General features: G+C 42.4%; 1 protein-coding gene across 5 annotated transcripts in view; it reads left to right on the top strand.

Moving 5' to 3' along the window:
- The window catches only part of xrn2 (5'-3' exoribonuclease 2), a 46,792-nt gene that overhangs the window by 10,051 nt on the left and 9,343 nt on the right, over positions 1-27,398 (top strand). For 3 of the 5 annotated variants that reach the window (XM_075458602.1, XM_075458600.1, XM_075458601.1), the window contains exons 15-28: positions 24-167; positions 587-631; positions 4,002-4,096; positions 6,069-6,204; positions 10,173-10,280; positions 10,589-10,678; positions 10,794-10,866; positions 13,471-13,554; positions 13,983-14,080; positions 14,734-14,813; positions 14,959-15,015; positions 15,816-15,884; positions 16,195-16,323; positions 18,087-18,205. In XM_075458602.1, coding sequence (XP_075314717.1) covers positions 24-167; positions 587-631; positions 4,002-4,096; positions 6,069-6,204; positions 10,173-10,280; positions 10,589-10,678; positions 10,794-10,866; positions 13,471-13,554; positions 13,983-14,080; positions 14,734-14,813; positions 14,959-15,015; positions 15,816-15,884; positions 16,195-16,323; positions 18,087-18,205 — 1,327 coding nt within the window. The remainder of the gene's footprint in view (positions 1-23; positions 168-586; positions 632-4,001; positions 4,097-6,068; positions 6,205-10,172; positions 10,281-10,588; positions 10,679-10,793; positions 10,867-13,470; positions 13,555-13,982; positions 14,081-14,733; positions 14,814-14,958; positions 15,016-15,815; positions 15,885-16,194; positions 16,324-18,086; positions 18,206-27,398) is intronic. The other 2 variants (XM_075458604.1, XM_075458603.1) reach the window with 1 other exon arrangement.

Here is a 27,398-nt window from a genome sequence, read left to right as displayed (position 1 = left end):
GTGAGTCTTATCCATCCATGCAGGCAGAGCAGCAGGGCCCTGCTTTCCTGACCTCAGGCCAGTTCGCCCCTCAGGCCTTGGGGGGAAGAAACCGACCCGAGTCTGTCCAGAACGCTCGCCAACAAGCGTACGACATGAGGATGCATTCCAGCGAGCAGCACAACAAGGTACCGTTGACCGTTTGTCTCTGACAGGGATGGAAAGTTTGCATTCCACCTGAGGCCATTCTGAACAACATCCAGCTACAGATCGTATCCTAAACCCTCTTTACTCCATTTGTGAAAGTATAGTTTTCCTCCAGCTCTTTTGGCCCACTCAGTTTTAAAATGGGACTGATGTCCCCGTTGTTGCGTAGCGTGTCGCGTTAAAATGAAAAAGTACCGGCGAGGTACTCACTAAACACTGCTGTGAGCTGCTGTTTGGTCTGTATGAAGCGGAGTTGAGTCGGCTGTCCAATAACATCCGAATATTAATACTAATAATTCATTTGTAGTCAGGACATTTTTATTTTATTTTTTTTTTTTTTTTTTTATGTAATCTGGACATTTATTTATTTTTTATTCTTTTTTTTTTTTTTTTTTATCAGAATGCTGCTCAGTCTCTGAAAGCCACGATAAGGAACGGAGGCAATGTAAGTGGAGTCATTTGTGTTTTTATAATTCAATTAATTTTTATTTATAAAGTGCCACATGCAACAAATGTCATCTCAAGGCACTTAAATAATAAAGTCTAATGCAAGCCAATTGGAATTCAATTCATTGTAATCATAATAATTTATAAAATAATCCAATTCATTCATATAGAGACGATTCAAAAACAATTTCCCTAGCTGAGAAAACCAACAGATTGCACCGAAACATACAGACAAGAATAGAGACACACCGACATAAAGATGAAACAGAAATAATTACACTTAATATTTAGAAATTAAAGTGTAGGTATTCCAGTTATTTGGTATTTGATTTATCATCTTTAAGATGGATTTGATAATGAAATGACTACTTACTTACTTACTTATTACCTACATATATTTGAAAAGTGAACAAAGAGCATAAAAAGTTTCAAATGATTGAGATTTTTACAATTATTTTGATAGGTGCCTAATTTCTTTTACTTTCTCTGTTAACGGTTTAAAGCTCATTTTGAATTTAATTGGAAAAAAAGCAGGACTAGCCTTTTACGTCTGTGATGTGAAGCAGCTCACATTTTATCTGCCTTCATGCATGACTGGAAGCGGCGACACAGCAAAGGTCGGTTGACCTGCCACCGCGTGGAGTTCTCGCTGAGCGTTAGCAACGGGCTACGCGCACAGCTTGCTCTGATCTTTTAACTGAACCAGTGGCTGTGTTCGAAACCGCATACTTCTCCTACTACTCATACTAACTTTTTGAGTTAGTATGCCAGTTTGAGTAAGCAGAAGTTCCCGGATGCATACTAGATTCTCTGAAATGTTGGGTATGCATCATGAGGTTACTACTCATACTCAAACTACCCAAGATGCAACGTAACGTGACGTCGCAGATCGTCATTTCCTGTCAAAACGGCAGTTTCAAGCTAGCTACAACGAGGGTAGGTTCACTTCCTGTTTTCAAAACAAAAGCACCAGTTGTATGGTAATGGCTTTCCCTATGATAAAAGGCAACGGGTATTTTATTTTGTGAAAATAACCTGAAGTGCGTTAGCTCACTGCGGCTAGCTTTAGTAGCGCCGAATTCGTGGGAACAAAATTGTAAACAGCCGGTATTTTGTCAGGTTTTCAACACGTTGGGGATCTAAACGACCACTTTCTCGCCTGAAAATGTTTCAAATGTTGCTAAAGTTTACAGAGTTTAGAGCTTAAGGGAAATCAGCTTCAGGCCGGCTGATTACGGCTTGGGCAGGAGCGAGATGCATTGTGGGTAAACGCTCTGCATACTGTCTGATCGATGAGTATGCGGGCTTGGTGGGCGGAGTCTCTGCGGTGTTTAACAAACAGGAAAATGTGTGAATGGGAGCAGCTTCACTGAGAAAGAGATAGTTTTATAACTAGTGCAGTTACAATTATGGCTTCAAGTGACCGCGTTTAAACATCAGTTCTGACATTTCCCCCCGTTGGCGAGATCATTCCCATTTGTAGTGTGGATGGTGTCTTTTGAGTTGTGTTTCTGTTTAAAGTGTCCTTCAAGTCAAATTTGCTGGTAAAATTTATCAACCTACAGTGGGCGGCCATACGTGCCAAACATTAGCACATGAAGGGAGAAAAACACAAAGGCTTCAGAGAAGGAGGAAGGTTAAGTGGACGTGTTGGTGATTATTTTTTTCCTCTCTGTGTGTCGGCGTCCTTCAAACGTGGAAACGCACTGATGGACATACAGCAGCTTTACCTGCTGCTCGTAGTTTGTCTGAGAAGGTTTTCAGACTCTCCCATTTCTATCAAGATGCAACGTTATCTGTTATAAGCAGAGGTGGGTAGAGTAGCCAAAAATTGTACTAAAGTAAAAAGTAATCATCCAAATAATTACGTAGTAAGAGTAAAAAAGTGCTTGGTCAAAAAAACTACTCAAGTACTGAGTAACTGTTGAGTAACGTCTGATTTATTTGTTAACACAAGCATTCAATCAGAAAGACAAAAATACTAAATAATCATCTTTAGGCAGATTAGAGTTCATCCAATTGATAAAATAAGTTAAAATGAATTAATTAATTACAAAATAGCTTCAATTAAAATAATCTAGGTAAATTCAAGAAGTTTAATAAAAAATAAAAGAGACTTAGGAAATGTTTAAAACATATGTAACCCACATGTAACCTTAAAAAACAAACATTCACCTATCCATGGGGGGAAAAAACGAGTTTAGGAAACTTAGCGCTACATGTTTCCTCAAGTTAGATGTTGAGTTTCTGCTGAAATGTGCGTTTGTTTTGGTTGCCACAGAAGACACATAATGTAGCTGCTGTTTCTCACTCTTTGTAAGGTAAACATGCTTTCAGTATGAGGCCTCGTCTGCGTCTTCATTTCCCACCGTTGGTTCTGACATTTTTCATCTGTTTCTTTGTTTGTTTGCTACGACTGCTAATGCTAAAGCTAACCCGTCCCGCCGCTGGGATTGAGTACGGTCACGTGACCAGACTGCACGGCTGCGTCTGATTGGTGGAACACAGTCAGGTGGTAGAGCCTTTGGCGGAAGTCTCTCTCTCTGTCAGAATAAAACATTAAAATGAGGCGTACGCGGGGGGATAAAAATAATGAGGCGTAGAATACCAAAGAGGTAAGAAGAAAAGTAACCAGCTCATTGTAGCCTAATGTAGCGGAGTAAGAGGACAGTTTCTGCTGCACACATCTACTCAAGGAAAAGTAAAATGTATAGGGATTTAAAACTACTCCTAGAAGTATGTTTTCAAAAACTTACTCAAATAAATGTAACTGGTTACTACCCACCTCTGCTTATAATACATCATCACCATTTAAGGCTCAGTGAGATTTATGTATTTTATATCTGTGACCTGAATAAGAACAATCAGAAAAACTTTCTGTCTTTACAGATTGTTGATGATCAGTCATCTGTTCCTGCTTCAGTGTCATCTTTAAGACACTGGTAGACATATTCCTACATATTACTGACTAAATTCAGTCGGTGTCATTTATTAGTTCATTAATATCAATGAAATTGTTCGTTCCAGTTGTAGAAAAAGTCTAATTTTCATCATGAACCTTTTAGTCACTTTTCTGCTGTTTTAAATGTAATATAGTCAAACTTTTTACTGTAGATGTAAGACAAACACAACATTTAAACGAGCTTATAATGGCCTCAATTACCAACTGAAGCTTTTTAGAAACATTCACATTTTTGTCATATTAAATTAGTATGGAACATTTCTCTCTCAGTGAAAACTGGAACATTAGAAATCTCCACGAACTCCGGTTGCAGCTTGTTATCGGTAGAACAAGAGAAACTAATAAGAATTTGCCTCCTTATCTGAATTTTCTCTTTGTGTTCTGGGTTTTTCGTGGCCCTGCTCAGTCGTCTGCAGGTAACAGCGACGGCTCAGAAAGCAAAGGAGTCAAGAGGAAAGCCGCAGACAGCGACAGCGAGCCTGAGCCCGAAGACAACGTCAGGTACGCATTCGCAAGCACACGGTGGCTGCAGATTGTTCCCCTACTTTCTTCAGTCATCTATCACACATTTCAAATTATTCGCACCTATTGTTCACGTGAAAACACTGTTTTTGGCCCCTGAAAAGAAATCGTTTCAAAAAACTCCAGTGAAGGAGCAGAGATTTACGGACTTTGGTCCGGACATTGGGCCTCGTGCAAGAACGTTTTCGTATTTTTATTCTAAATTTCTCACTTTTCTTGTACGAACACGCCACGTCAGATTCAACAAACGCTCTTAACTTCGGGAAAAAGTGTGTAAACGACCTGCGTAAATGATGAATAACACCCGTGCGTATTTATGTGCACGAGGATAGTAAATTTGCATTCTCCACGCCAAAAATTATACCATATAAGGAGCTGTGCTTCCTGTCTCCTGTGCCAGGAAGTGTTTAGTCATGACAATGGCATCGAGGCGCAAAAAGAACAACTTTACGGGCTCTGAGACTGAAGTTCTGCTTTCAGAGATCCAAAAATCTGTCATTTTTAGCAGTGTCAGCAGTGGAATTACACGACCCGCTAAAGCCAAGAAATGGGAAGCAATTAGGAGTGCTGTTAATTCCGTGTGACCTGCAATGTCACCGAAATAAAGAAGAAATGGTTTGATATGAAAATAGCAGTTTGCCCCACCCCCCCAAGGGTGGTGAGGACCTGGACGTGTGGTGGAATTGGGTTTGATCTCTGGAGTTGTGGCTCTAGCAAGCTGCATATTAGCAGCAGTACGGTCCTTGGCGATCTAAATTGTGATCTCAGCCATTCGTCTGTCTCCACATGTATATCTACATGTTCTCGGAACACACGCTCTCTTCCAAGAGCCTGGCGCGCTAAGGCATCCGAAAGTAGCAAGTCAGCCGCTAGTTATGCTCCCTATTGACCTTGTTATATCCAGAGTCAAATTAACCTTCAATCAGTGCGTAATTTAAGTCATCATTATGGGGTATAATGTATATATTTATTTATGTTTGCTTCAAAGTAATTAAATATACAATCCATTAGTCAAGCAAACTTAACTGGAATATTTTAGGAGACTCCATGACAGGTCTGGATCACTCGTAAATTCTGTTTTAAGAAAACGTAAAATACTAAATCACTCGTACGCTCAACTTAAGAACAAATCTGTGCGTACGAACGGTTCTTGCATGAGGCCCATTGTTGTTTGGACGGGGTATTTGGGGTATTTGGCTCGCCAGTGTCCACTGTTTGACGTCAGTCTCTCCTTTGTTTACATGGGAAGGTGATGCCAGCAAGACTTCACCTGTTTTTACTCGTCTCTGCCTAAATACACAGTTACTCTTCCACTGTATGAAAGAACTGAGGCGTCGGTACAAACTGTGATTCTTCTGCTACATGAGCCAGTATTTTCTGAATCACACGGGATACACATGCTACAAGCAGCTTATTTTTAGCTAATGAAACCTCTTAAACATAGGTCTCTACAGACTGTCCCCAGTCAGCAAATGTGTTGCTAAACAGAAGCAGAGATGCACTCATTAATGCCACAAGCTGTTTTACTCCTCCTATCAGCAGAGCAGCTCCCACTTCCCTTTGCACGTGATTAATATGGTAAGCAGGAGCATTTCTGTAAATTCCTCTGTGACGCACTCGTCAGAGCTGCTAAATCCTTCGGGCTAAATTGGTATTCATGGAGGCTTTCCTCTCAGGAGCCGGCGCTCCCGGCGGGCCGCTCCCAGAATCCGCGACACAGATGCCGGACAGCCTCGATTTATATGAGCAGAACGACATTGCTGCACCAAGTTTACCAAGAAGTCAAAGTCATTAAACTATTCCAGCAGTTTTTCACCCCGCCACCCAGTAACCATTTGTTTGGACGTACCGCTGATATCGGTTTCCTCTTAAAGTGACGGCAGCAGCAGGTAGCGGCCTTTGTTTGTCAGTGTTGACCGCGCAGTTGTGTCATCTCTGCTTTTTGTTGCAGGTTATGGGAGGAAGGGTGGAAGAAGAGGTACTACAAGACCAAGTTTGATGTGGACGTGACTGATGAGGATTTCAAGAAGAGGGTGGTTAAGTCTTACGTGGAGGGCCTCTGCTGGGTGCTGCGCTACTACTATCAGGTAACACACGCAGTATTTTCCTGTAAATGCATACCTGATTCCTATTTGTACGATTCCAGGTGATCAAAAACATGGTTTTATTTATTATATTGTTTCTGCTGATGGATTTCCTTAAAGGGATAGTTCACCTCTTTTGACATGAAGCTGTATGACATCCCATATTGGTAATATCATTTATGAACATTTTCTTACCCCTCTCAAAACAATATGCGTTCAACAGAGTAATACATTTGCATCACAAAATCGTTCTCTAGGAAAAAGTCAGACCTCACTATCGCTTGGCCCTATTTTCTCTCCCTTTGTATCACTGCCTGCTGTGCAGACCGAAGTGCAGACCGAGCAGTCCCCTGCTTCCGAGCAGCAAACACCGTAACAGGTGCGGCTGTTTTCCCACTTTATATTACTTTAGACCCACTTTAGATCATTCTAGACCCACTTTATGCTACTCTGGACCCACTTTAGATCATTCTAGACCCACTTTATGCTACTTTAGACCCACTTTAGATCATTCTAGACCCCTTTATACTACTCTAGACCCACTTTAGATCATTCTAGACCCACTTTATACTACTTTAGACCCACTTTACATCCCTCTAGACCCATTTTAGATAATTCTAGACCCACTTTAGCCCACTTTAGATCATTCTAGACCCAATTTATACTACTCTAGACCCACTTTAGATCATTCTAGACCCACTTGAGCCCACTTTAGATCATTCTAGACCCAATTTATACTACTTTAGAGCCACTTTAGATCATTCTAGACCCCCTTTATACTACTCTAGACCCACTTTAGATCATTCTAGACCCACTTTATACTACTTTAGACCCACTTTACATCACTCTAGACCCATTTTAGATCATTCTAGACCCATTTTATACTACTATAGACCCACTTTAGATCATTCTAGACCCATTTTATACTATTGTTTGAAAAGCAAGACGCTTTAGTTTTAAACCCCAGCCAACTAGCCGGACTACCTTCATCAACGCCAAAACTCAGCTGGAACTCGGCTCACAGGACGCAGCAGGGGGTAAGAAGATGTTCATAAATGATGTTGCTAGGATGGGATGTCATACAGCTTCATGTCAAAAGAGGCGAACTATCCCTTTAAATGTCTCAAACAGAAACACAGTAAAAGACGCGTTGGCATGTGCGCTGGTATCGTGGTCATAAGTCGACGTTTAGAATATCCTGATTAAATGTAAAACCAGAAGTTTGAGGAACCTGGTTGTGCTGGTTAAGATCATATCTGAGGAAAAGACTCAAAATGCCACATTCACAGTATGACCAAAGCCTGGATAAGACTGAAAGCCATGACCACCACACAAAGTCAACATAATTTGAGGTGAAACGGAAACATCAGCAGCTTTCGGACCCCATACCTTCAAGAGCTGCTCTTCTGTTTGCGTTCGCTCTGCTGATGGATCGCTGAAATGACAGCAGCTGATTAATGGGTGGAAACATTTCATATCCACTGGGTGATACTCCAGCTACCTGTAAGTGCTCAATCTGTGGCTGATAGGTGACCTTTTTAAGCTGAATCGCATCTTAACAAACGGTGTCAAGTTGGCCCCAAACTCACACAAAAACAATGTTTGTTTTGCACTGAAATTGAGTGAAAATTGTTAAATTCCCACTGAGTTGTCCAGCTGAATGATCTTTATTCCTTCTAACTTCCACTCGAGGCCAAACAGAGAAGTTTAACCTTTTGTTAAATGCTCCTCACGTCAACCTTCAGATGCTTCTGAGAAGCGGAGCTCCAGGTTTTTTTGCTCCTGAATTGATCATCGGATGTGAAAACGACTCTTTCTCCCAGATAAAACATGCAGTGATGCTTTGTTTCCATCACACAAACCTGTACAGCCGTCTGTTAACATTGATATTTTACCAAAAGATATTGATATCTTTCTCTTGAGATGAATGAATGAGAGGGGGGGGGGGGTTATCTGCACTGATTGTGCTCTATGTGCACACAAATTCTAAGTTGACTCCACACGCTCGCCAATTGGAGCCCGTCTCTGGGGACGGCTCTGGATGAATTCATTAGCGGGCCCTCAGCAGACGTGGACGTGTCTGCTCTCTGCTGCTGCACATTCACGCTTCTGTCCGGCGCTGCAGACTTATGATCGCGCACGTCTTTGCACAGCGATCAGGTTTACAAAAGCAGAGACTCCTACCTGATTTTTAAATCTCAGATTTGGTCATTTTCTTGTGCTCGACTTGTAAAATTTAGTTTAATCTCTCTGATTTTGATGAAATATTGGGAACATCTCTTTATGTTGGATTCATATCATTGGACTCTTGGTGAATTATATTGTTTTTATGTAGCTTTGAGACTCCAAACCTAATCATAAGGCTTCCAACTGACCACTTAGTTATCCTTTATTAGTAATAAGATAATCTAATGGAGTTATTATTGATTACTGTAAAAGGCCAATTTATTTTCTTTCAAACAGAAACTAAAATCAGAGTTTAAAAATTTCCTTTTTACAGACTTTTTTTGTTTGTTTTAACTAAAAGTTAAAATTATTATTTTTTATTTATTTTATATATATAATCTTCCACAGTCATCACGCAGCTACATGATAAAAACACATTTACTCCCAAATAATTCATCTTTTTATTTGCTTATCAAGATGAATTTCTCCAACTAAAATCTGTGAACTTGCAGTTTTTTTTAAGTTATATTTGAATAATTAAAACAATATGATTTTAATTAATTAAAAAATGTTATTTTAAAAAAAAGTATAAAAATGAAATAAATGTCTATTAAGGCCTTTTTTTTCTTTTTTTTTTTTCTAAATTCAGAGAATAATATGATTAAATTGTGAGATTTATCTCTGAGATAACAGATGTGTCCTGATCTTCTGGTTCGTGCCTTTATTTACTTCTTTTTCATCATTTTCTCTGAAACAGGAAACTTTCTGGTTTTAGTCACAAATTAATTTCTTCTTGAAACAAAAATTTATAATGTTACCATAAATGATCTGTGTGATTATTCAAATGTGGAGACGGGAGCCTGATCTACCTTTTTAATGCGATAAAGGACCTTATTACCATTTGAATGAGCGTCTTTAATGATGGCGTGGTGGCCTTTAAAGCCCGATCGGCCGAAATGTGAGGTGTGGTGGATTTAATCGGAGGACCTTGTTGTCTCGGGGTGGATTGTGGGAAGTGAAGGTCGTTCTTTGGGTGTTTGCTCAGTCGGGATAAGTGGTCAAAAATAAATTCTGGATCCGCGGGGTTTCTTTCCTTTTGTCCAAAAAACATTTTCAAAGCCGAGCGCTGAAGAGGACGGCGGCGTCTCAGCGGGGGTGGGAGGACACGTCGCTGAAGTTTAAGAGGAGCAGCAACTACGGCTGAACATTTAATGCTGGGAGTTGGAGCCCCTGAACGGGTAGTTGGGGTGGGATATTTCAGGTGTGTAAAACTCGGGCTTTTTAAATGTCAGCGCGGCCGTCTTAGTCTGGTTTGATTGGATTTTAAGCTTTTTGCAGCAGTGGAATTTCGGTGGAAAAAGGCCAAAGAAAAGCAAAGTGTTGCTGTTGGCTTATGAGGCAAGAAATTAATTTAAATAACACCTTAAATACTAAGAAGGGAGCAACTTATTAAGCAGCACGAAGACCGTTCCGGTAGTTGTGATGCATGTTTATACGTGTATGAAACGTCAGATCCTCTGTGATGGTTTTCTGCTTTTTTTTTTTTTTTTTCATTTTAAATTGAATGTGTTTGTTGGATATTTTTGGACTGTTTGATTTTTGTAACAGATTAAGTTGAAAATTGCCTTTTTCAAGAGTTTACAGCTTAATTAATCTTGCAAAAGCAAAGTTAAACGGTGGATTTTTTTCCACTACGCCAGCCGCAAACATTTAGATGCTGTTTTTTTTTTTTGTTTTTTTTTTTTTGTTTGATGGGATTTCTTATTTCGTATTAAAGCCGGCGGTTGTTTCATGCTAATTCGCAGGGCTGTGCCTCCTGGGAGTGGTACTTCCCGTTCCACTATGCTCCGTTTGCCTCCGACTTCAAAGAGATCAAAGGGATGTTCACAGACTTTGAGAAGGACACCAAACCAGTAAGAATTCATTTCACTTGTTCTGTTTTCTGTCGGTCTATTCTTCTTTTTGTTTTTTTTTGTCTCTGCTTTTCCCACCAGGGGTTTTTGAAGTTGTTTTTGTTGAATGTTTTACTGCTACACAACAGAAAAAGTTATTATAGAAACTGAATTGATGAAGTCGGAGAGCATTTTTCAGCTTTTTTGAGTAGATTTTATGAATATGAAGTAAACTCTGTTCTTAATAAGGCTACATGATTAGAGTACAGCTGCATGTGTTGATGTAATAAGTGTATTTGTTGAGTAAATGACCCGTTTGTTGTGTGCAGTTCAAGCCGCTGGAGCAGCTGATGGGAGTGTTTCCTGCAGCCAGTGGGAACTTCCTGCCCAAAACATGGAGGAACCTGATGAGCAGCCCGGTGAGTTGCACTGCAGAGCTCAGAAAGAGGCTCCAGGCTGCTTCACCTTGGTGGCTGTTTTAGTTTTTTTTAGTTGTGCTGGTTTGTTCACTTCTTCTAAAACGCTTTGATTCAGGACTCTGCCATCATCGATTTTTACCCCGATGACTTTGCCATCGATCTCAACGGCAAGAAGTTCGCCTGGCAGGGTGAGTCCGTCCCTTTCCAGTATTTTTTTTTGTTTGTTTTTACCTGAGACAATAAAACACACCAATGTCCTCAGTCGTCTGTGACCTGAAACCTTTATACCGTGTGTCTACGCCTCTGGTCATAGCAGCCAGTTTTAGGCTGAACACCTCCATTCGGCTAGCCTGGGTGCCAGCCGAACTTTGCCCCGCCCATAAAAATTTTGGTCGGGAAGTTCGGTCTGGCTCTGCTCAGTTGGGGAAATCTCTATGCTCGACATCGCGACAGTCGACCCAATCAGATTGCCAGGGTGGGCTTTATACGATGATGGACAGATGATCAATAGGGACATTATCGACTACGTCACTAAAGAGCGCTTGGTTTGACTTTGTTTGAAACAAACATGGCTGCCGCTGGAGAGCTAGGGTGTGTAGATTCTGCCATCGAGTCTGTTCTACAGGATCTCCACATTGCATTCATTTTGAAAGACGAAGAGAGGAAAGCGATAAAGGCTTTTATCGATAGAAAAGATGTTTTTGCCGACAAGTGTGTGTCGCTTAATCCACGTCACATACTACGTTGCTCTGATTGGTTGTAGGTTTATCCAATTGAGCGAAGAGGCATTTTTTTCGCGCCCCATACTCAAATCTCTATCCAGCGGTATCAGACTCACATTCTGACAAGAATCGTGAGTATGACGTAGTCAGGCTACCATTCGGCACCTGTCTTCTGTGGGATGTGCCTCTCTGGGCTCATTTTTTACAGCTCTGAACGACCATGTTGTTATGAGAATGCTGCGACTCTGCGAGGACTTGCATAGTTTAGGTGATGTCAAACATCCATGAAGGAGCAGCGAAGGTGAAATGAGAGTTGATGCCATGTTGATTTGTTGTTGCTGCAATGCAATTAAACCTTCGTGACCATTAAGCTGGATTTACAGTTGACGCGTCGCTCACGGCCCAGCCGACCCGTGACGTCAAAATGACCTTTCAGGCCTGGCGCTTACATTACATTACCTCACATTACGGTCATTCTGCAGACGCTTTTATCCAAAGCGACTTACAATAAGTGTGTTCCACATCGGTAGGCAAAAGAACTTCAGGTCACAAGAACTCAAAAGTGCATTTCCTTCCAAAACCAAACAGCTAAGAGCAGAACTAGTGCTAGAGTAAGTGCCGTAAGTTAGGTACCGAGACAAATGGGAAGACAATTTAGAAAACAAAGACAATTTAAGAAACAAATTGCCTTGAAAAGACGGCGCAGCGCGTTGTCGTGCACCAGTAGATTTTTGTAACTCGGCTGCACCGAGAACAACAAACCGGATGGACCGATGTGAGACCAGGCTCAGTCAGGAGGTGCGTTTGTACAGGCAGCTGTAGGAAACTGCAGGGAAACAGCACAGGGACCAACGTAAACTCCCAAAACTGGTGTACAGAGATTGGCAGAACTTTGGGGAAAGAGGGAGAGTTCTGTAAGAATGTGTGGAAGAAGCTACGGGACAGATACGTGAAGGCAAAGAAGAGGGCAGAGACTCCAAGTGGTGATCACTAACTTTGTGAAACACAGAAACACACGAAGCATTTCATCTCCCAGATACTACAGCAGCATCATTGATGACAGTGTTCCTGCTCTTCATTGTTTTCTTCTCCACTTTCGTGGTTGTAGAGTAGTTGGCGGTAACCTTCAGGCAGCAGCGACACCTCTGTGACGGAGAAAATTGCAACGACTCGCGCCACCGGCACGAAATCGTGACGCCATCAACACAGCTCGCGCTAGCCATGCTAGGCTAAAGGGCCGTGTATACTCTCGCAGCAGTGTGTCGCAGTGAGCTTGTCGCAGACATGACGCAGTTATTTTTGATTTATGCCCACTTTTGAAGCGCGGTCTGCGCTATGTTAATCCCATGCCACAACGCAAGAGGGACAATCACGAACAAGCTAGGATTGTGGGTGTGGTGGGTGGCGTGTTTCTCTTTCGGTTACGGAGGTCATTCAACAACAATGGCGACTGGACGAATGCGCACTTTGATTGAGATGCAGCTGATCGATCTAGAAATAGAAGAAATATTGCTACTACTGGAGCTGGCAGAGAGGGAAAGAAGCGTCACGGTTAGCATGGTTAGCGTCACCATTAGCCGGTTAGCAAACCGAAAATACGCATAGTGTAGAGCGGATGTAGAGTTGACCAATCAGAGGCCTCCTTTCTCTCCTCCCTGCGGCGATGTCTGCGGTGAGTTACAATTTTGGGGAGGTGCACCAGAGTGTCTGCGTAAGGGGGGGGGGGCATGTCTGCGTTAACTGCGACACACACGCAGACGAGTATAAATCAGCCTTTAGCGCCGACTGATTCCTGTTCCGTGTTTTACACAAACACTGCACACTCAGTGGCCTGTTAAGAACTGTTATGCTGAGAAAACTGAGACTGTATAACAGCTTCCGTCACACATGCACTGTCTGACATGTCTGAATGCAGGGGGAAGAATATCAACAGAAAAGAGACCGAATGTCATCGCTTTAACAGATCGATGAAGACGATAATGTTGTGCATCTCGTGTCAGAAAATAAATGGCTTCCTTTCTTTTTTGGTGCAGATGTGTCAGTTTCAGGCTGTTGTTTCTGTTTTTTCAGGTGTGGCTTTGTTGCCTTTTGTGGACGAACGTCGGCTGAGGGCGACTCTGGCTGACGTCTACCCCGACCTCACACCTGAGGAACGTGAGTAAAAGTGGTTTCTCTGCTCGAGTGACGTAGCTTTAGAGTCCGTCAGTCGCAGGTCTTCGAATAGAAAACATCAGCAACGGTGAAACGGGATGGACTGAGTTTCTTTGATCGAACCATGTCCTAAGACCGGGCTTAAAATGGATAAATGAGTGCAGAATGTCTTCATGTTTTCCACAATCTTATGCTAATGAATAGGTGTAAAGAAACCTTTATTTTGGCATTTATTTTCCTACCCAGAGCTGCATCTCTGTCGTCTTCGCTGCAGAACATAACCTCCAACAACTGCTCAGTTTGAGCCACGCCGCTTCTGTTTTCAGGCTAAACGACTGCATGTTTCTGCTCTCGTGTGTCTTAAATCGCTCGTGGCAGCAGTTTGTGTGCTAAACTCTTGGTTCTTTCCATCTGCGTGTCTTCTGTTGCAGTGAGAAGAAACAGTCTGGGAAGCGATATGCTGTTTATTGGAAAGTCTCACCCGCTGCTCGACTTCATCCATGAACTCTATCGAGCTGAATCTGTCGAGGTAACAAAACTCCGGCCTTCGTTTTCACCAGCAAACAAGAATAACGGCATTCAGCGCATAAAATGCTTGAAAATGCAGAAGTGACTGTTTTTTTTTGTAACCAGACATAACTTTAGTGGAACGCACACACACATACAGTCAGCTTCTGTATCTGTGTCTCTGCTCAGTCTGTAACTGCTGAAAAAGATGACCTAACGTAGTTGTTATGTGCGACCTTATTTAATGTTTCACTTGCATAAGATGAAAGCCTTCAGTGTTGAGGGCCCTCTTCTCTTTGGATTAATGATATCTCAGGGGAAGGTTCCCCAGAATACATTTGCTGTAAGACCATCCTGTCTAGACGGCATTATAAGAAAAGTTCACCTGTTCTATCATAGAAAAACAGCAGAATCCTGTTATTTTGCATTTGTGCATGACCGACCCTTTCCATCAGCGGCTGGGGGCGGAGTTAAGGGGAACAACCAGAGAAATACCTTGAAATGATGCTTCTTTTTAGGTTGCATGTCCCAAAAGGAGAGCGGATAAGAATTACATAAGGCAACAGATGTGGTTAGATATCCGAAGCATCGGTAAATATTCGGCTGCCCTGTTGGAGCTCTGAATGAAATCCACGTTTTAGTGTTGGGCACAAACAGTCGCTTTGTTTCTGCCAGGGCACGGAGATCCCTGCAGAGCTGTGCCATGGAATCCAAGGTACTTTAAATCTCGATGACGACCCTATTCTACCAGATAAGTAAGGAAACATCTGCTTTACTCTGACTTTTGTAGTACATTTAAATGCTCTAACCCAACAAAGAGCAGCTTCAAGCGTGATGCAGACTCCAGCTTTTATTCAAGATGATATCAATGATGAGATATTTTTTTTTTTTTTCCTTCAGGACGGTGAACTCGCCTATTCCCGCGCTGCGGGACATTTCCCAGAGCAGTGCGATCAGGTGAGTTTGTCACCATTGACTGCTGAAGACACCAGGTTCAGGCACTTCTCAACTAATTCAAAGTAAAACACAACAATAAAGTTTAAAAATGACATTAGTTGAGCAAAAATTAAATGAACATCTGAGCATTTAATCCTTCTTATTAGAAGCTTATAGTCGGAATGCATTTAAACTTGGTTTAAAGCTGATCTCACTCTGTAATCTTTCGGTGTTTCGCGGTGAGGACTGTTGCCCGGATACCATTACATCTCCCAGGGCGTGCCCCAGGGTTCAGTGCTGGGGCCCCTTCCTTTTGTAATACACAACGCTGTCATTTCACTGGATGGCTTTTTGTACCATTGCTACACAGATTGTACTCTTCTGTGTCCACCGTTCCCACCGTATTACCCCACAGTTTCAGTACGACTCTCAGATCGACTTTCTGACAGCTGGTCATGGATGACAAGTTAAAAATCTCTCTGATTCCTCTCCTGCTCGAACCAGTAAATTCCCTTTCAGCTATCTCCCCAACACAGTTTGCAATAAACCTGGGAAATGTCTGATGAGCAGTTCTTCCTCTCAGACCCTTTTGTAACAACATCTGTCCAAAGCAAAACCTTAATCCTTAATGCGCTTCTTTACACGTAGACCAGCAACTGAATTCTTCTACACTGAGAGTGCAGCCAGCTGCTCTATTCATACTTTATCTTATGGTCTCATGAATAATCGTTAATGTTGGAAGGGAGATGATTTACCTCTTTCAAACACTTGATTTTTGAATAAAAAGTGAGCTAATGAAACTCTTCTCTTCTGTTTTCCAGTGTGAAGTTCAAGGATCCTCACTATGCAGATGACTACGTGTTCAAAGCTGTCCTCCTGTCTGGAGCCAAGTGAGATATTTCACTTTTTTTTGTTTTCCCCAGTTGATTTATCTAATAAATTCTTGACTGAGTTTCAAACCTGCTTTTTAATTAATTTTTGCTTTCATGAAAAGACCCAAAGCAACAAATGTGTCAATCCCTCTCTCAGAAATTGTCCCTCAAACAGTTTTTTTTTCTCTTATTTAACACAAATGCTCAGAGATTTTCTAACAGTCGCTGTAGTTTTTATTCACTTTTTCCCAAACCTTCACATAGTAGGCCCAGGTTCAAGTCCTCTCCCTTTCTGATGTGGATATATATATATTTTCTGTTGTTTCAGGATGCCCAATAAGGTTTTGAAACCAGGGGACTGGGAGAGGGGGAACAGGGGATCATGGAGGCCCCAGCTGGGCTTCAACTCAAACAGACAGCAGTCACATCTGGACCAATCAGCCTTCAGAGCTCTGGGGTAACTGAGATTTCTCTTCTTTTTTTTTTTCATGAATAATCAACTGGAGAAGTTTCATTGGGATCTTCTCCTCCCTCTCCCTTCAATAAGATTCTTTCTTTATATATTTCCTAATTCACCAACTTATTTAAAATGTTTTGAAGGCATTTTGCTCAAACTCAGCCTCCAATAAGAAGCTTGTTTTAGCGTCAAAAAAGTTACATTTCTTTAACTCTCACAAAAGTTTTACATAATGTTGTATTTATAAGAGAATGCAGATGTTTTGTTGGACACTGTTGCTCCTGTTCCTTAGGTTTAGTGCTCCCCTGGAAAAAGATTGGAGTAAATCTCTGTTTTTCAGTCAGTTTTGTCCAAAATGTTACAAAAACACTCTGAAACTTGCTTAATATTTTAAATTGTAGGTTTTACTGTAAATATTTGTCATGAATTAAGTTTTATGTTTTTTATATATATTTCTAATTTCGAAATAATGACAACCATCTGATGTCTATCAAGAACAAAAGAACATGCTTACAATCTGACCAAGGTAGGTCAATATAAAGATTTTGACAGTGAAAGACCAAGTTTTGCCCATAAAATCAGATGTTTAATTAAATAAAACTCTGAGTGTTGCGCTGGAGCAGACCAAACCATTATGAAGAATTCAGAGGGGTGGCTTACTCTGTTATAACTTTCCAACCCATTTCTTTTTAAGTGTATTGATGAACTTAATGTGGTAAAATAACAGCTGTGTTTGCATTTAGAAACTGGAGTGTGACTTTAAGAAAGGGAGAGAAGGGGGAATACCTTCATCCGGTGATGGAACGTTTTTATACAGACTGGAGTCGTCTCTTATTATGGATTATTTCCATTCAAAAGATGATGCAGTCCATCATCTCGTTCTCATGTTGAACTGGATTCGGTTCTGCTGTCGGAAGGCCACCATTAGCATGTGCTGAAACACAGTCTGAGTACACTAAACCTGTTTGAACTAGTCTTCATGTATTAGTAAAGTTATACAATCTCTCCTTTTTTACAAGATTAAAAACCAGTTTGTTTAATGTCTCTAAACAAATAGAACAAAACACATCTGCCTCTGAATGCATCTCGTACTGTGCAATGATAGAATTTAACGTATCAAACATTGAGTGCTGATTCTGCAATGACTCAGTACAATATTTTTTTAATGAGAAATGGGTTTAAATGTTTGTAACGGTCCCCATTAACCAGCCGCCCTTCATTATAATCTAAACTCTCTTCTCCGCACGTTATTATCATTAAGGAAAAATATGATTAAGTGAACATCTGGCTCAGTCGCGTGTTTGGAAAATTAATTATGCACAGATTTGAAGAAATGCAATGCATTCCCTGTATTTTCTACTAAACTAAGTCATCATCTCAGTCAATCAGGCAGTTATGAGCTTTGATGGGGCCAAATGAGCGTCTGCTCGGAGAGTCGGGAGCCTGAAACTCTGCAGAAAAGTGTTTTCATCTCGGATTTCTCTGATTATATATGGTTTTTCTTTGAATTGGCGACTGTTCAGTTAAGGTTCTGGGATGTGTTTAGAGGGCAGTCGGTGGTCTGCACCTTAAATATGTTGGAGACTACATGTATTTTCCTCCCTGAATTAATTATCATACCTTTTATGTGCCAGTTCCTCCAGAATATGTGAACAAACACTGCCAATCTGGACTTTAGGATAGTAAAAATGGTTCTCGGCCTTTTTTTAAAAGATGTGTGTGTCTGAACAGATTTAACAGCACAGCTTCTTCTCTCTGTGCAGTCACAGTATGAACAGAAACCAACACAGTGGAGGACAGTACAGCAGCGCTCCTCCACCGAGCAGCTACCACCAAGGAAGCTACCGTGCTCCACACAGGGGCGGCCATCAGCCTTTCCACAGTAAGTGCGCTCGTGCACACACTTATACACGCCAAAGCCTTGCCTTATCCGTAGTGTTCATCAGTTTAAAATAGGGAAAAATGAGCTTTAAAGGGAGAATCATGCAAACTTTGCTCTGGTCTGAATGGTGTAAATAATCAGAAATGATTGGCTCTTGGTTAGGATATCCACACACATTCCTAAAACTTAAAAAAAATCAGATGGTGGAAGCTTGAGAACTGACACCACTGCTCAAATGCCCATCATTTTATAAGCATACGACCCTCTTGTGGACGATGCCATGGCACTTTGGACCGTAGTCACGGCAACACTGGGTAAGAGAACATCTTGGGCCATGGGTGAGCCAGGGTGTCCATTCCCAGAGGTGTGCTCTTATCTATTTTGCAGAAGAAGAGAGAGCAGTGGGTAATTTGCCCCAGTGGCGCAGAGATCCACAGCAGCCTTGCCATAAAATTTCTAATCTAAGCTCCACAAGCGTATGGCACAGCGTAGGAGAGCCAATACTCAGTTCACCTACATGTTAAGGACACGGCACACTCATTTGAAGACGGTCATGTCCACATTCTGGACGGAGAAGACGGATGGTTTGAGAGAGGAGACGAGGAAGCCATCTTTGAACAGAGGAGGTGGTCTCGGGTACCGCCTTCCTCACGAGGCGGTTTCACAACCGTTCACACCTTGGATCCCGTCGGCTCTCCTTCCAGAAACTCTTCTTGCCTCCTCAGGATCGAGTCCCATAACAGAACGCTGAAGCCTCGGGCTGTGTCGGTGTTTTCCTGGCGTTCACAATCCCCGGATAGACGGGACATGCTTTGTGCTGGAGCGCCACTCCTTAGGACAGGGGGCCAACACAAGACTTATTTGCATCCTTGAAAGCTCCTTACTGGAATAAGATGAATGAAATATATCAAAGCTTTCAGTCTGGCTAACTCGCAGCTAATGAAAAGGTGTTCTTAGCAGGGAGTAGTTTGTGATGACGGGTATATTTATGTGCAGGCAGGGCCTGAAACGTCTCATCGCACATCATTTAGCTGGAGGGTGGGACGTACCACTATATACTGAGTGAATGCATACTCCTTACATATGCTTTTACTGTCAAAAAGCACGGTGTCACCTGAAAAATTATATAGACTAAGACTAAATGTGCCATCTGGTGAGTGGTCAGGTAGGCTATAAATGTGCTGTAGAAGTACAGAGCATTTAAAATGTACTGGTTTTTATACTGGTTACTTCTTCTTTTCTGGTTGGTGCATTCAACATAAAGGGAATAAAATCGAGGTAATCATCACAGTCCACTGAATAGGGAAAAAACAAACTGCTAGAGGCGAGTTAATTTCCAGACTCTCTGCTTTAACCTTGAACTGAACAATGCAGGCTGATGCTTTGCATTGTTGTTGCACCACCACCAACCAAAATACCAGCTCCATTAACCCCCCCCACCCCACTGTGTCATCTTTGGAATTCTCTGAACTTCAACAATGGATCTTTTTTTTTTTTTTTTTTTAGGTTCAGTGATGAAGAGAGAGATTTTCTTATTCAAAGTTCTTTGTTTTGGTAGAAAATCATGGTCGACTGTTTGGATATCATGCTAACACCGCCAGCACCGCTCCCTGTGACTGTTGGGGAAGAATATATAAACATAAACGCCTAAAACATAAGCTATATCTTCCTATGAGATGGTTTTCTTTAGACTTGGAACAGTGCTCCACAGATAAACGATTTGTGTTTGTTTAAAACCTGTCCAATAGTATGTGAACCCTGTTGGAAAGATGAAGGTGCGCTCTCTGAAGCCAGCAGCCATGCATGCGAGGACCTTTTGTATCATCAGTGAATCCTTTCCAACCTGGAACGCACATCGTTGGGTTTCAGTGGAACACGTTTGAACGCTGCCAAACTGAAATGCACATAATTGTGTTGCGTGATTATTTTCCACACGTGGAGAAAAAAAAAAAAAAAGGTCGAGCGACTCGACACACGGCGGCAGAATCTCTGTCCCGGCTCCTAATCACGCTCTCCGTGCTCGGCCCCGGCCTCGCCGTCCTCTGCCAGCTCTTCACCAGGTTGACTTTGATGTACCAATTTGCAAGTAGATGAATAATCTCATTTGCCCGCTGATGGCGTGCGGGGGAGTCGCAGCTATTCTGGTGGCACTTGATGCAAATGGGGAGCTTTTGGCTCCTGTGGATCACACTCGCACCTCCCCTGGCATCTGCTGCACGTTCTTGGTGTTAAACTCGCCAGTTAATTGTCCCGTGTTCCTGACATTCTCGGCACTATGTACATGTAGAAATGTACACACACGGGGATCCTCGTGAAACTTCAGAGGATGATCCTTTATCAACTTGCATAACTGTTAAAGGTAGAAACGATATCGATTCTACGATTTCTGTTGGTTTAGGCTGAAGTTGTAAACCTCTAAAATAAAATGAGACTCCTAAAATCATTTATTTTCGTCATGAAAAGGGAAACGTACATCTGTGTTTCCTGTGATACTGCAGCAAGACTATGAATAACACCCTGCAAAACGAATGAAATAAAACCGTAATAAGGGGGAAGTAAGGCATTAAAACATTAAATAGTGTCTTAAACTAACTGGTTCTATTTAACCAGCTCTGAATAGTGAAAGCTCTTCCCTGGTTGATTCTAGCTGATGATTGAAGGTCGTGTGCAGAGGTGGGTAGTAACCAGTTACATTTACTTGAGTAAGTTTTTGAAAACGTTGTACTTCTAGGAGTAGTTTTAAATCTCTATACTTTTACTTTTACTTGAGTAAGCAGAAACTGTCCTCTTACTCCGCTACATTAGGCTAATGAGCTGGTTACTTTTCTTCTTACCTCTTTGGTATTCTACGCCTCATTATTTTTACCCCCCCGCGTACGCCTCATTTTAATGTTTTATTCTGACAGAGAGAGAGACTTCCTCCAAAGGCTCTACCACCTGACTGTGTTCCACCAATCAGACGCAGCCGTGCAGTCTGGTCACGTGACCATACTCGATCTCAGCGGCGGGACGGGTTAGCTTTAGCATTAGCAGTCGTAGCAAACAAACAAAGAAACAGATGAAAAATGTCAGAACCAACGGTGGGAAATGAAGACGCAGACGAGGCCTCATACTGAAAGCATGTTTACCTTACAAAGAGTGAGAAACAGCAGCTACATTATGTGTCTTCTGTGTCAACCAAAACAAACGCACATTTCAGCAGAAACTCAACATCTAACTTGAGGAAACATGTAGCGGTAAGTTTCCTAAACTCGTTTTTCCCCCCATGGATAGGTGAATGTTTGTTTTTTAGGTTACATATGGGTTACATATGTTTTAAACATTTCCTAAGTCTCTTTTATTTTTTATTTCCCTGGATTATTTTAATTTAAGCTATTTTGTAATTAATTAATTCATTTTAATTTATTTTATCAACTGGATGAACTCTAATTGGCCTAAAGATGATTATTTAGTATTTTTGTCTTTCTGATTGAATGCTTGTGTTAACAAATAAATCAGACGTTACTCAACAGTTACTCAGTACTTGAGTAGTTTTTTCACCGAGCACTTTTTTTTACTCTTACTCAAGTAATTATTTGGATGACGACTTTTTACTTTTACTCGAGTCATATTATTCTGAAGTAACAGTACTTTTACTTGAGTAGTTTTTGGCTGCTCTACCCACCTCGGTTTAAAGGTCATGGAGTTGCAGCCACCTTTTAAACTACAATGTTTTCTCCATCATCCTGTATGCCTGAAGTAAACATTTGTAATTATTCTGAGGGTTTTTGCCTTTGCTGGTAAAGTTGGACTGAATGTGGGCCAGCTATAGGTTTGCCGGTGTTATGAAGGGGAAGACCTTATTATGTGGCAGCGTGCTTTTGTTCAGATGACACTTTCACACAGGGCCGGTCCTTTTGCTCGCTCAGTAATCACCGCAGGCTTTGCTGCGCCGGGCTTTTGTAGAATCTTTCTGGGCTGGGGTATGGTGGGGCTGATTAGTGCTGAGGGAGAGCAGGGCCAGTAATGAGACCGTCGAGTGGCTGCACTGGACACACTGGCATCCCCTGATAAAAGCATCCGGGAGGATCCCGCTTGATTGGGTGTGTGATGCACTCTGAAGAGGGTTGAAACCAAAGTTAACTCCCCCCTTTAACTGCGCTGCTACCCCCTGCGGTGATTTGTCAACATTCTGCCACCAAACGTGCTGCGGGGCTTTGTGCAACTACAGCCAGACCGGCTGGTCTTAGATAACCAGCAGGTGGCCATTATCGTCTTTTACCCACAGTGACACTAGATGTTGACTGGGCCAGCAAAGTATCTGTTTGATCCTGTAGCCGCAGGCTGATGAGGTGGAGAGTTTCAGGCTGAAACCCCAGTTAGAATCCTCTAAGATGAAAGAGGAAAATAAACTGAGTCCAGTTGCCTTCGTTTAAGCTCCTAAAGCAATCTTGTGTGTCTCATCTTCCAATGGGCCTCGATTTAAACCGATTTTAAACGCCAATCACAGCTGCAGAGTTGTTCCGAGCTGACATTTAGTGGGCGACTTCTTCATGGCTGTTTCTATGTGTGTGTTAGAAGAAGGTTGTCATGGGCTGTGTTCGAAACCGCCTACTACATACTTCCATACTACATACTTGCAAACAGCATACTGATCGATCAGACAGTATGCAGAGCGTTTACCCACAATGCATTTCGCTCCTGCCCGAGCCGAAATCAGCCGGCCTGAAGCTGATTTCGCTTAAGCTCTAAACTCTGTAAACTTTAGCAACATTTGAAACATTTTCAGGTGAGAAAGTAGTCGTTTAGATCCCCAACGTGTTGAAAACCTGACAAAATATCGACTGTTTACAATTTTGTTCCCACGAATTCTGCGCTACTAAAGCTAGCCGCAGTGAGCAACGCACTTCCGGTTATTTTCACAAAATAAAATACCCGTTGCCTTTTATCATAGGGAAAGCCATTAAGATACAATTGGTGCTTTTGTTTTGAAAACAGGAAGTGAACCTACCCTCGTTGTAGCTAGCTTGAAATTGTCGTTTTGACAGGAAATGACGATCGGCGACGTCACGTTACGTTGCATCTTGGGTAGTTTGAGTATGAGTAGTAACCTCATGATGCATACCCAACATTTCAGAGAATCTAGTATGCATCCAGGAACTTAAAGTTAAAGTTAGTATGAGTAGTAGAAGTATGCGGTTTCGAACACAGCCATGGTCAGTGGCAATTGAAGGCAGAGAAGGGGGCGTGTCTTAGCATCTGATTGGCTCTGCCACAGATACTGTCACAGGTTGATGTGTGTGTTATTGAAACTGCGACTTGTACTGTGGGTTGAGAAGAAAATTCAAGCAGCCGTTGAAACGGAATCACACGTCAGCCACTGGTAACGCAAGATAGAGAGAAGTATCAACGTTTTTCTTTGTTACCCGTTTGATAAATCTCACATCCTTTGTCAGCATTTCTGAGATGTTTTTGGCATCTGACACGTGATACCAACAGAAAATGATCTGTGAGCAGTCGGCCATGAGGTGTCCTGTCCCACGTGGACCCTGCTGCAGTAGTGGCCCTGAAAAAAGGCCCCAGGACAGGGAAATAGCTAGCCTTTTAGCTCGGAAAGGGAACAATATCACCACGATATGCACATTGTTTTCAAATTAATAACTCAAAGTACAATAGAGTTAAAATCGGCCATTTTAGGAAAAGGTCATTCCTGTACAGCTGCTTGTGTTGTTTGTCAGGAAAACACAAGCGTCTGATTCAAGCGGTGTCATCCTCTGCCGTCTTTTGTTCTGTTGAATGAGATCTGGGTTTGCGAAGCGACAGCAGGAGAGTCTGCCGGAGCCTTTGTCCCGCCAAATAGAAAAGTTACCGTCCTGCTTCTGTTGCCAGAGCTGAGCCTGCTGGACGAGATCTGAGTCAAATAGTCGCTGAACTAATTGAAAAGAGTTGGAGAGAGACGTTTAGTTGTGTAGCGGCGTTGTAATCCCCGCGTTAATACAGTGGACGTAGCGTGTTTTAAGGATTTGGCGTAATCCTTTGTTGGCCTTTGTGTGTTGCAGACTGGGGGTCCATACACTTTCAGATCATTGTTAATTAAGGAGATTGACAGGTGTCCACTCGTAATTCCCTCTTTTGAGTCCTCTGTGGTGATGAGAAAAAGAAGAGCAGAGTGTTGTGGAGTTATAATTGGAACCCAACTGGGTGGTCCACTTAAAGTTTGTAGGTTGAGGAGATAATCAAACATGAAACTGAATGACAAAAACAAAATGAGAATGTGCCAACAGCAGTCTGCCTGCTTGTTGGTAATTGTGTGTTTTACTGCTGTTTGCAGCAGTGAACTGGTGTAACACACCCCCCCCCCCCCCCCCCAAAGAGTAACAGTTGTCAGATGGCCCAACATCAACAAGGTTTCATCACAGACCAAAAGATCTTCAAACCTACGTTTTAGTTATATTTCTATGGAAGTTTTTCTGTGCCATCAGAGTTTGAATACAAATTTCTAATATTGAATTTTTACAGCATCAAAATCAGATTTTGAGTTTGAAAAACCAACAGTGTAAAGAAAAAAAAAAAAATCGATTTCAAGTTACAGATTGGACAGATCAGCCATGTCCACCAACGCGGGTGATGGTGCTTCGGTGAGTGAGTTTACTTTATTTGCCATTTGAGGCAAATAAGTTATAGATATTATTAAATAGATATTGAGCTGATCTGTCCAATGGAGCGAAACTTGATTGGCTGCCATTGGATGAATTGAGACCGCAATCGATTGCTTCTCCCTGTTTACCCGGATGTTGAGTCTGGTTCTTTTTCCATTGAATTTTTTTAAGTTTAAATTTTTTTCACAGAATTATTATTATTATTATTTTTTTTTTTTTTTAGATATATTTTTTTACACTGATTTTTGTTTTTAGCAATTTATTTATTTTTTTTTTTTTTTACACTTGGTTTTTCAAATTCAAAGTCTGATTTTGATGACGTAAAAATTCAATATTAGAAATTCGTATTCAAACTGATGGCACAGAAAAACTTCCAAATATTTCATCTGTATCGTAAAGTCTGTTTGTTACCATGGAAACGACTTAGTTTCTCACATCTGTCTGTGATGTGACAAAGTGATCAAATGAGCGGTTGATTGTTCTAACCAAATGATTTAGTTCTAACCTAATTTCTTATGGAGATTACGGTCTAATTGTCATTTGCATTCTCATTACATGAATATAGATTAACGGAACGCAGAGCTTTGCTGTTTACCGTGTCAGCCTCAGTTGCCTATGGAAACCCCTGAAATGGTTTTTCTCTCAGGTTTGCTGCCGGTCTCCCATCAGGGGCTCGCTCAGAGGGGCATTACGTGACCAGGCATTATCAGTCCACTTACTCAATTTCTGTCGCTGTGGCTCAGTTTGTCAGGATGTCATGATTTCATGTGCTCATCCAAGGAGCCTCAGGCAGCCATGGAAGCTGATGGGTTGGTATGAGGCACAGATTTATTCATATAGAGCCAATTCGCACGAAAAGTCATCTCAAGAAACGTTCCAGTTCAATAGAATTATAATGCCATTCAATCCATTTCATTATAATCCAATTAAATCAAATTACTTTGACTCATACGGTGATAATTCATAAGGAGCTGCTGAACTCAGAAAGCAAACGGATCTCACTGAATCTTCTCTTTGTCGAAGTTTCTGTCATGAGCACGACTTCCATCTGCCTCAGCCGGGTGGGGTTTGAGAGGAAAGAGGGGACGACAACTAAAGCCTTGTTTCCACTATGCAGTCCGGTACGGGTCGGTTCAGAACGGTTCGCTTATTTCAGGGTTTCCACTACCGGTCCCATGGAACCCGTTACCATTTTTTGTAAACCTTCTGCTCGGGGTACCGAGCACACAGGACCGGTTCCCTTGAAGAGCCTGGGGTGCTGAGGAGGCTGTGCAGCGGGAGCTCGATGGCGCTGTGCCAAACAAAAAGTTGCATGTGGGCTGCATCTGTGGGCTGCACCTGTGGGTTGCCGCACCTGTGGGTTGCCGCACCTGTGGGCCGCCGCACCTGTGGGCCGCCGCACCTGTGGGCCGCCGCACCTGTGGGCCGCCGCATCTGTGGGCTGCACCTGTGGGCCGCTGCACCTGTGGGCCGCCGCACCTGTGGGCCGCCGCATCTGTGGGCTGCACCTGTGGGCCGCTGCACCTGTGGGCTGCACCTGTGGGCCGCTGCACCTGTGGGTCGCTGCACCTGTGGGCCGCCGCACCTGTGGGCTGCACCGTATGCGTACTTGTCTATACTTGCGTACTCGTGTACTTCTGAAACGTCATCACCGAAGGACCAAGTACTGTTACAATTCAAAGTACGCATCCAGAGAAGTACGCGCCACATTCCCGGATGTGTTCTTGCTCCGCCCATTTTATCGAGTTTGCTTCTGTGGTGACTTGTGTAGACTTCAGACGGCTTGCTGTCCCAGAATGCAGTGCGGCACGAGCGATGATGACTCTTCCGTTCCAAATGCACAATGAGCGTGCTTGTGTACTTGTGTGCTCAGAAGTCCGTACTTCTGACAAGTCCGTACTTGTAAGCACACGAGTACGGACTTGCGTACTTGGGTATAAAGAAACGGCCAATATCTGGTTGTTTTAGTCCAGTTTGGAGAAGTTTTGTTCCAGTTGGACAAACACTATAGTTTATAGTTTATTATTACTTGATTGGAATATTTAATTGCATGATTGCAGGTTGAGTTGTGCAGGCATCTGATGCTAACAACTCAGTATTGTCTGCCTTGTGTGAGAGGGAGCGGGGATCTCTGCACCAGCCGTGCGTTTTGCTAGCAGTTGATGTTTAATGGCGCTTTTACACGGCTCTACACGGCTCGGTTTGGTTGTGTTTCCATTACACTTCGTGCCTCCTCGACATGGGCGGGGTCGTCGTAACACGGCTGCGCGTGTTGCTGCTCACCCTGTGGCTTTTTGTCACACAGAAGGCAAGAGAAGAGAGCCAGAGAAGACTCCTGGTTGCAGGTACGGCGTGCTAGTGGAAACACGCAATAGCGCGCCGAAGCGAGCTAGTGGAAAAGCGCCATAAGACTTGTCACACTCCAGTGAAATTGGCCCTAACAGCAGATAACTTTGGTCCTGTCTGGAGAAGCATCTGACTAAGTTTTGAAGATGAACTTGCCAAACAAAAGACCCTTTTCTTTCTCCATTTTAGCTTCCATCCATGTTCCCTTC

Source organism: Odontesthes bonariensis, chromosome 24 (assembly GCF_027942865.1).
Source record: "Odontesthes bonariensis isolate fOdoBon6 chromosome 24, fOdoBon6.hap1, whole genome shotgun sequence".
NCBI classification, from domain to species: domain Eukaryota; kingdom Metazoa; phylum Chordata; class Actinopteri; order Atheriniformes; family Atherinopsidae; genus Odontesthes; species Odontesthes bonariensis.
The sequence above is the reverse complement of the archived record's forward strand: the minus strand, read 5'-3'. Positions and strand labels throughout refer to the sequence as shown.